General features: G+C 41.6%; 2 protein-coding genes across 2 annotated transcripts; both read left to right on the top strand.

The window, feature by feature from the left end:
• The first annotated feature begins 899 nt into the window (after positions 1 to 899).
• Positions 900 to 3788, top strand: LHCA6 (PSI type II chlorophyll a/b-binding protein (Lhca2*1)). The gene is made up of 5 exons (XM_077374230.1): positions 900 to 1047; positions 1699 to 1860; positions 2554 to 2591; positions 2941 to 3455; positions 3541 to 3788. Exons 1-5 carry the CDS (start codon positions 1001 to 1003, stop codon positions 3562 to 3564), a joined length of 786 nt encoding a protein of 261 aa, XP_077230345.1. The 5' UTR covers positions 900 to 1000; the 3' UTR covers positions 3565 to 3788.
• A 1058-nt stretch (positions 3789 to 4846) lies between these two features.
• On the top strand, positions 4847 to 8636 carry LOC143863535 (pollen receptor-like kinase 3). Its single transcript, XM_077374229.1, has 3 exons — positions 4847 to 6057; positions 6457 to 6897; positions 7418 to 8636. The coding sequence occupies exons 1-3, from the start codon at positions 5169 to 5171 to the stop codon at positions 8194 to 8196; spliced, it is 2109 nt and encodes a 702-aa protein (XP_077230344.1). The 5' UTR covers positions 4847 to 5168; the 3' UTR covers positions 8197 to 8636.
• The last annotated feature ends 1766 nt before the right edge of the window (positions 8637 to 10402 follow it).

Raw genomic sequence — 10402 nt, 5'->3', positions numbered from 1 at the left:
AACTAAATTTGTTGGGCTGCAATGCAACTAGGCCTTGCCTATAAAATCATCTCCATAGGATGATTCTAATCCTCCAATCTATTGATGTGCGACACTATATATAAAACTTCAATGCAACTAGGCCTTGCCCATAAAATCATCTCCATAGGATGATTCTAACCCTCCAATCTATTGATGGGTGACACTATATATAAACCTCTACATATCAAAGTTAGGATCCATCATAGGATGATTCACTTGAACAATGTGGGTAGCGAAGAATCTTATAATAAATACACATTACGGTACGATTACCTAAAAAAATTATTAAAAAAATATATGAGAGCCAAGGCAAAACATTGAAGAATTTTAGAGAATTTCTATTATTCTTGAATAAATTACAAAGAGTAGGTTAGTGCTTACATAGAGCACTTACATGATAATGATAGAACGGAAATCAAGATAACTATGGAAGGAAGAATCCTAATCAAATCTACCTAATTAAATCTACTTTCCTAATATTTCTCGCTTGCCTCTTCACATCCACTTGCCTAATTTATATAGTCTCCTCATTTAGCCAACATACCCAATCTACCTCTAAGATGATCCAACGGTGAGATCTAAACACAATCCAAACGTTGGATCCCACATGTTCTAACAAACATGGTTAGTAAAATGTGATTCGACGAAAAAAGGGACCACGTTTGATACACTAGAGGGGGTGGCCCGGTGAAAAAAGGTGGCGAATATATCACTTCTAGAGGTGGGTAGCTGGTGAGGAAAAGGGGGTGAATATATCACTTCCCTTTGATCAATTAAAGGTGGCCCATGTCAAGCTTCTCAATGTATCTTTTCTTCGCACCACCAGTCCATAATGCATGATCCGTAACGCTATTTCATATCCAAACACGTGTCGATCTCTAATTGGTTACCTTTCCAAATAAGGACAACCTCCCATTGGGTTTCTTAGATAAGCCAGAGCTGAGAGAGCTCACACACACACAGCATTGAGCATTTCTCCATGGCCACGCCTATTGCTTCCTCTGCGGTTTCCAATCCTCCCCCAAGGTTTGAAATATTTCCAACTTAAATACATGCATATTGCATTATTAGTGCGATTTTAGGATCCTTGATTGTGCAAATTTTCAATCTAAGATTGTTCGAATTAGGACGGTCCAGATCATCGAAACCACATCGATGATCTAAACCGTCCATTTGGTGGGAACCATCATGAATGGCATTGCTATCGTATAATCTGTGTCCACTCGGTGGGGCCATGACAGTTCGTCGAGCGATTCTAACCATCTAAATGGAGGCCTATTATCAGGCAAAAGTCAATTGACGACCAGGATCATTCGATCAATATTTTTGGACTAGCTATGACTCATTTACATTAGGGCCCAGCAAATGAAAGCGCTACGATAGGACGGTAGTTGGGCCCATGCCAATCCAATGTTGGGGTCCGTTTACGACCTCAAGTTATAGTGCACATGAAAATCATTCTCACATGAACTGCCCAATTGTTAGACTTGTAGATTACTCAGTAGCTACTAAACATCTCGGACATATAAATTTCGCTATACCTATTAAGCTCCATTCCTTTCGAAATAAAATAGCATTAACACTGGCTTTTTAATTTGCATAAATATTTGCTTGATTTTTAGTATTTTTGGTTGATGATATATTTCATATTTTTCTTGTTTTTATGCCAAAATTAAGAGGTATAGCCCGAAGATCATCGCAAAGGATCATCGCGGCTTGTCGGCAACGGACGGCTCGTGTCAATGCAACTAAAGGAGTATCTAGTGTGTGTCAACCCCTTCCTCCAGATCGGCCTCTATGGTTTCCGGGGAGTTCGCCTCCAGAGTGGCTTGATGGCAGGTAATTTTTTACAACTTAATCAACTTTAAAAAAAAAAAAAAAAAAAAAAAAACTAGACTATGTTTCTTTTTTTGCAAAATGGGCATAAAACAAGTATTACACCCATTTTTAAGTGAAAAATGGTCATAAAATTTGATCACAATGGTGCTTGGCTGGACTTGTTGGTTGTTGTTCATTTCAATGGATCTGATTATGCGAATTGTTGAAGTATAAACAACCAATTACTCCAAAAGTCGAGCCAATTGGAGGGTCTGGATAATCCTGTGTAGGTTATTTACAGGGTGCAGCCTATTTACATTGTGGCCCAACAAATGAACAGTTTGGTTCATCCTATGAACTGGCTCAGTACCTCTCCAAACACTACCAAACGCTTTGGATTCGGGTATGGGCCCACATTATTTGGATGATCCAAAGTGTTCATTTGATGGGTCCTGACATAGATAGGGTGTGCCCAAAAATTCAGCTCAATCTGATCATCCTAACACTTCAATTTATGGACGAACCTTCAGCTGAGGGGGCAAACCTTAAACAAATTGAAACTACAGAGGTGTATTTGTCACTTTTTAAACTATACGGGTGGAAGTGGATGTGTCAGAAACTAGAGGGGGTGTAAATGTAATTATCCCTAAATTATAACATAGAAAGGAAAAAGTCATTCTCCTTTTTATTTAATCAAATTTTTTTGCTGTGTAGTCTTCCTGGAGATTTCGGCTTCGATCCTCTTGGATTAGGTAACCATCTCTTGAAACTTAGGCATTTCAACTCAACTTTAAATACTTGTTTACATCCATTTTGGGTTTTAAACCCGACCCCCGACAATAATTTAAACATTGTTAATTTTCATTTGATAATTAAAAAGTTTGTTTTCACAAAAATAAAATTGAATTTTAATCTTTTCGTTCAAGGAATGATAGAATGAAGGGTGCCCTTGCGATTTTGTTGAAGGGCGTACAAATGAAATTGATCATACTAATGCAGCGCGGCAGATACAATATTGTACTAATTAGGCGATCCTGGCCATTGGATCACTCTAATTTTTCTAACAAGTATGTAATTACCAAATCGTTCTCAATTTTCCAGGTTCTGATCCGGAGCTCCTCCGGTGGTTCGCGCAAGCTGAGCTGATGCACAGCAGGTGGGCCATGCTCGCAGTTGCTGGCATTCTAATCCCTGAATGGCTCGAGCAACTGGGCTTCATTCAAAATTACTCATGGTACGATGCTGGGACCCGACAATACTTTACGGACCCCACAACCCTCTTTGTGATCCAACTGGGCCTAATGGGTTGGGCCGAGGGCAGGAGATGGGCCGACTTTATCCAGCCTGGGTGCGTCGACATTGAACCCAAATTCCCTAATCGGAAGAATCCAAAGCCCGACGTGGGCTACCCGGGCGGTCTATGGTTCGACCCATTGATGTGGGGCCGTGGGTCTCCGCAGCCTGTGATGGAGTTGAGGACCAAGGAGATAAAGAACGGTCGTCTTGCAATGCTTGCATTCGTGGGCTTTTGGTTCCAAGCTATTTACACTGGACAGGGCCCGTTGGAGAATTTAAGTGCCCATTTAGCAGATCCCGGACACTGCAATATTTTCTCGGTAATACTCTATTGCTTCTGAATTTCTTGCTTGCTACATAACATTTTTCACTCTCTAATATCTTCTGCTTGCTGTTGCAATGCAGGCGTTCTCCTCTCACTTACGCTAAAAGGAAAAAAGAAGATATATAGCCTGAATTTGATGAAGCAAGGGGGAAGCATTATGGAGTTTTGGCTACAGCTATAGAGCTAACAAGACCAACATTATTGTACATGTAGAGAAGTAAAATTACACCTCCCCCTCTTTCTTAAGTCCCACCTTTTCATCTCTGTTTTTTAACTGTATTTATTGGTTTTTACTATTCTCAACGAATAGCCCATTTAGCCTTAAAAAGCTCTCCGAATGGACGGTTAAGATAGTTCGCCACTATAGTTTTCATTAGAGTGTCAACAGATCCACTTAGGATCGATCCACATAGTCTCAATCACGATCCATTCAAATCTCTTATCGGTCAGATTGGATTAGGAGTATTCTTCGAGTCCTACTCTCCGTGTCTGGTCAAGATTCATTTCAAATCGGACCCTCCATCAGAGAGTCCTTATAGGTCCTACTTATATTATACACCCTTAAAATTCTCAAAAGAGAGCAAAGGCAAGGGCAAGCCGCAGCAGCAATGACACAATGAGTTAGTGACATAGGGTCAATTGTTAGAGAAAGAAGAGAAAGGCATGACTAAAGACTCGAGAGAGAGATGAATGCAGTAGTACTAAAAAAAATAGGAATAGTTGAGAAAAATGCACATGACATTTTTGTCTAAAATACCGGTGAAATAATACTAATAAAAAAGAGAAAAGAGTTCCTACTCCCTAGAGTAGATAACTTATCTGCTCCCTAGGCTTAAAATACAGTGGGGGCACATTGTTTGGGTGGTCTAAAGTATTCATTTGATGGGTCCTCACGTAGATAGGGTGTGCCCAAAAAATAAACTCCATATGATCATCTAACCCTTCTATATGTGGAGATAAAAATGGACACGTATAAACCTTCACAAATCTGTCCATTTTTAGCCTCTACATTTCGTAGGGTTAGGATGATCCTATGGAGCTGGTTTTTTTGGGCACACTCTATCTAATTGAGGGCGTGCCAAAAAATAATCCAATTTAAGAATATCCCATGGGCTTTTGTGAGTTGACACAGTCCGATTTAAAATAATTCCCGATCCTATGAGAGGGACCTGAGATGTGTTCATGGTTCCTAATAATGCTCCTACCCAGATTAATTTCGGATTTAGATGGTCCATCGGACCGTTTGAGTACATTGACACACCTAATTTTTGGGCTATGGCCAACCCATATGTTTACCATAGAAGCCCAAGCTAACATATATCCATGCCTTGAGAGTTGAGGATCCAAACAACTAGAGATATGGTAAATTTCAAAATTCACATCCACATAACTGCCGCCAAATAAGGATGGACGCTAATCCACTAATTTGGACACGCCATAAACGACAAAAATAACGGCTTTTCTCGTTGACTTGGTCAAAGGCAGAAAAAAAAAAAACACACACGAGTCTCTCCCTCCATTTTTTACCATTCTTAGAAGCCGGTTGTTGTTGTTGTAGTCTACCACCTTTCTTCTCCCACAATCTCTTCAAACCTTGCCATGAAGAGAACAAAAGAAACCAAAAAAAGAGAGAAAAAAAGAACCCAAAACTCTAATTCTCAGAACGGCGGTCTTTTCTTCCCGGAGGCTTCAGATTTCCGGCTAAGCCATGGCCGCTGTTCTCCTCCTCCCGCCACGAATTCTCATAATTATAACGCTCTTCTTATTCCTCTCCCCTCTCTCTATCTCATCATTATCCGAATCCGAAGCCCTTCTCAATCTAAAAAAATCATTCACCAATGCAGCTTCTCTTGATTCATGGTCCACAAATTCCACATCTTGTTCAGGCAACACTACGTGGGTCGGCGTTCTCTGCTTCAACAGTATCGTCACCGGACTCCGGCTAAGAGGTCTAGGACTTTCTGGCAAGATCGACATCGATGCCCTCTTAAATCTCCCTGGCCTCCGTTCGGTTAGTTTCATCAACAACAAATTCACCGGCGAGATTCCAGAATTCAATCGCTTGGGTGCACTCAAAGCCATATACTTATCAGGAAACCAGTTCTCTGGTGAAATCCGGCCGGATTATTTTTTGGACATGGCTTCTTTGAAGAAGATCTGGCTGTCGAGGAATTCGTTTAACGGTTCGATCCCGAATTCCTTATCAAAGCTTCGTCACCTAATGGAATTGCACCTTGAGGACAATCACTTCTCAGGGGATATTCCAGAGATTGATCAAAAGGTGTTGAATTCCTTTAACGTCTCGAATAATGAACTAAAAGGGAATATTCCGTCGAGTTATGCGAAATTCGACCGGAGTTCGTTCTCTGGAAATTCCGGGCTATGCGGAGAGCAAGTGGGCAAAACATGTGAGAAAAAAGGTGATGATTTAGTAAACACTACTTCCTCAGTCTCTGTCGATGTTAAGGAAAATAAGATGGATTCCGGCAAGGGAGCGGCGATCGGATTGGCAATGCTTCTAGTGATTTGTTTGCTTGGTGTCGCCGTGGGGTGGGCGATGAAACGACAGGAAGCGGAATTCGAGACGTTGGGGAGAGGTATATCTTGTGAAACAACCAATTACTCCATTCGTTTAAGATTATGACAACAGATTGTGAGTGCCAAACCGACTATTGGACTTGAATTTAAACGCAATTTTGAGTCCAATAATCAGTTTGGAACTCACAATAGGATGTCATAATCTTAAACGAACATGGCCTAAGCTGTTAGAGTTGGCATCATCTAATCATTTCATTTATAAACACTCCCCTCATGTGTGGCCCCTCTTTCATTAGGTTGGCCTTACACGTATATATACATTTTGAAAAAATAACAAGGAGTTGTGAGTTTTTAACCAAGAACTTTTTGCTCTGATACAATGTGAAACAACCAATTACTCCAAAAGCTTAAGTTGCTGGAGTTAGCATTATTTAATCATTTCATTTATACTTCAACAGGTATAAGGGAAGATGGTGTGGAGGTTTATGTGTCGAACACGAATCAGAGAGGATTGGCGCATCAGAAGGGGATGGAGAGTGGCCGGAATGAGATGAATTCCGGGAAGAAAGCACCGGTGGCGGCGGAGCTGGTGGTGGTTAATAGTGAGAAGGGTGTGTTTGGGTTGCCGGATTTAATGAAGGCGGGGGCAGAGGTTTTGGGGAATGGGGGGTTGGGTTCGACGTATAAGGCCGTGATGGGGAATGGGATGGTGGTGGTGGTGAAGAGGATGAGGGAGATGAATAGGGTGGGCCACGATGGCTTCGAGGCAGAGGTGAGGCGGTTGGGGAAGTTGCGCCACCAGAATGTTTTGCCACCGTTGGCTTTTCATTACCGGAAGGAGGAGAAGCTTCTGGTTTATGAGTACATTCCCAAAGGCAGCTTGCTCTATCTTCTACACGGTGGGTTATGTTTCCATAAATTTATAATTTCTTATATCTTATGCTGAACTGACATTGTTCTTACATTGCTAATTTATAGTCCCTTGTATCTAATACTTAATAGAAAAATATAGTGATTTAAGATATACCGGCTAAAGTACATATAATTTACAATACCATATATGTAGGTTGAAAATAAGTATAAAGCTAGTGTTTTAGACTTATTTTCTAGAGGAAGTCTAAACCGAAGGGAGCCCTTTCAAAAAAAGGTAAAAGGGCTCTCGTATTGGCTGCACATCACCATCATGGTTGACTTTTCAGCCGATATTAATGCATGACGGTTATGTGTAGCTAATAGGAGAACCCTTTCACCTCTTTTTTGCGAGGGCTCCATTCAGTCTAGAATTCCTCTATTTTCTAATGCTTAATATTCTCTAATATTTTATATAAAAAGATGTAATCCGGAATATAAGATATAAGAGCGCCAACCATACTACAATCGAGATCTATTGTTAATGCATTTTCTTTTCCCTTTTTTCAGGCGACCGAGGACCCTGCCACGCCGAACTGGACTGGCCGGCACGTCTAAAAATCGTCCGAGGAATTGGCCGGGGCATGGCCTATCTCCACGCAGAACTCCCAAATTCCGACCTCCCACACGGCAATCTCAAGTCCTGCAACGTATTCCTTGACCCCGATTTGGAGCCTCTCCTTTCCGATTTTGGCTTCTCTCCTCTAGTGAGCCCCACCCAAGCCGTCCAATCCATGTTCGCTTACAAAGCCCCGGAATCAATCCAATACCAACATGTGTCACCGAAATCCGATGTCTATTGTCTGGGCATCCTCATCCTCGAGATCCTGACCGGTAAATTCCCCTCGCAATATCTCACCAACGGCAAAGGTGGGACCGACATTTTTGAATGGGTCGTATCGGCAATATCAGAAAGGAGAGAAGCTGAAGTTTTTGATCCCGAAATAGCTGGCTCAGAAACCGCACGTGCTGGGATGGGGCGGCTCCTCCACTTGGGGGCAGCTTGCGCTGACCTGAACACTGAGCGGCGACCCGACATGAGAGAAGCCGTTAAGAGGATAGAAGATATAGTGGCTGATGAAGGCAGTAAAAACGAAAAGATCGGCTCGGCTCCGTCGTTGAGAGACAGCTACAGCGAGCTGGCTAGCAGCTCGAGCCGCCGTTCGCACGCATTAAACATCCGGGACGGGTACGGCGAGAATTCTTCGAGACGGTCGCGGGCAGGTAGCTTCAGTGAGCGCGGCTCCGGCCGACGGAACGGAGATAATTTTGCGTCCGCTATATCGTAACGTATCGGCTTGAATATCTTTGCATGTGCATGAAAAGATGAAAGAAGGGTGAAGGAAAGAGATTTTGTTTTTGGTTTTCGGGTTAATGACGAAAGTACCATTGAATTCGATGTGTGTACAGAAAGTAGACTTCACCGTACGTGAAAAAAAAAAAAATGCGAAAGGGCATTTTAGTCCGTGGAAAGTATTTGGGGATGAATGTTTCAGTAGGGAACGACATGATTGCAATACAATGTGGCAACAGCTAGGCAGAGTAGGGCCCACTTTTGATTGATCCAAACCGGCCCCACATGATAAAGGCCCACTTTGGATCTCCTTTGCCCCAAAATTCTCACCAATCATGCAATCATACCACCAAATGATGTGCAGTTTTTACAGTTGAATGTCTAAATGTAGTTTTTGAATATTTATGTTTAATGATAAAAGTTGATGATTTATTAGCCACATGGAATCCGAAAGCAAGGCCTATAAAATTGACGGTTCAAATTAATCATAGAAGGGACCCACTACAGTCTAGTGGGTGCACCGCATTGTATTTAGGGGTGCAACTTGGGTCAGGTTGGGTTGGGTTTAGGCCAACCCAACCTAACCTGAGGAAACCATTTGTCCAACCCGACCCGACCCGAGAAACCAATTTTTTCAACCCGAATCCGACCTAACCTGAGTTTTTAAGCTTACAAAAATAAATTTTTTTTAAAAAATGTCGGTTTTCACTTGGATTGGGTTGCCAAACCTGAACCCGACCCGGGTTGGGAAAAGTCAACCCAAGCCCAACCCCGACCCCGACCTTTTTTCGAGTTGAACCCGATCCGAGTTGCACCCCTAATTGTATTAAAGCGAGGTCTCACCCTATTGAAGGCGTATAAAAGAAAGAGGGTAAATTGGTCATTGTGGTGGCATGCACAGTTGTTTGTGATACATGTCACATGTGTCGATTAGTCAGGAAGTCCTTGTAATTTTGATTTTTAAGTGGGTCTAGTTAAAAGTTCGTCTATGTTTATAATTTTCCCTGATTTTATATACAGCTAATTTTTGTCTTATTCATTACTTACTAAATATGATAAGTTGCTTAAATGATTAAATAAGTTAGATTTGAAAATATAAGTCACTTAGGATGGTTCTAGGTGAGAAAAGATCAAAATGTTATTTTAAAAAGGAGATTGATATTGGCCAACCATGGTTTGAAAATAATCAGAAAAACTATTCTTGTTTTATATGTTTTGATCCCTAACTATGTTCTACTTAAGTAGGCCTTCTTTCCTTGAAGTAAGTCCGGAGCGAGCAGGAGGCCCCGGAACGAGACGCTCTAGGATGTTCTATTAGTTTGTTTTTATTTTTTCTATCGGGAACTTTGCCAGTGCTATCGGTAAGGCTTTTGATACTCCTGCTCGAAGATCAGACAAAGTGCTCTATGTTTGATTATATGATCAGAAGGATCGAGAGGCATAGGATCAAATCCGTTTGAAAAACACTTTTCAATCGACACTCCAGGCACCCGCCGGCTTATCTGGTCGAGAAGGCAGTGCCTGCAGCTTTGTTTGATGTGATGAAAAGGCATATTTCCTCCTAACCAATAGATCCCGTTTATGACACCCCAATGGATAGTGCAATTTGAAAAGTACGGTTATAGTATTGAAATATGTTCGTCTTGATCCAAAAGTTGATGATGCTCCCCTGTGATTCAAAGAGAAAATGTTAGTGGTCCCCGAAGTTTGGTTCCGGGAAACCACTTCAACAATCAAATCAGATATCGATTCAACAATGTTAAAATCAAATAACAAAGTTACAAGAAGGAAAGGCTTATCTGCCAGGTTTATATCAAGTAAATAATCGATTGGATCAACAAGCAAGGTCAATTGGATCTGCTACTAGTGGATCATATGTACCTATCTATGCCTCTAGTGATGCTTCAACCCACGTCTTTGCTGCTCCTGCTATGGTTTTTTTTTTTCCTGTTCCTTTTGTTTCAGAACCCCCATTTATCTGGATGTTGAGGCCTTAAATAGGCAGAAAGATTTGTCACACCGAGGCATGGTATATACGCCACATGTCAAAGGCTTACTTGTAGATCTTGATTATAATCATTCACCATGAACGCATTAAATGAGCATTAAATGCTTGAGGTAGTGGAAGGACTCTTTTGGAAGATGAGATGTGTTGTCTGGCATGTATGCATGCAGATGGAGAGGTGGTGAGGGGTTACTTT

The sequence above is a fragment of the Tasmannia lanceolata genome, unplaced genomic scaffold (assembly GCF_043159265.1).
Source record: "Tasmannia lanceolata isolate RefF3 unplaced genomic scaffold, GAP_Taslan_0.1 ptg000044l, whole genome shotgun sequence".
NCBI lineage: Eukaryota > Viridiplantae > Streptophyta > Magnoliopsida > Canellales > Winteraceae > Tasmannia > Tasmannia lanceolata.
This window is presented reverse-complemented; position numbering and strand designations above follow the sequence as displayed.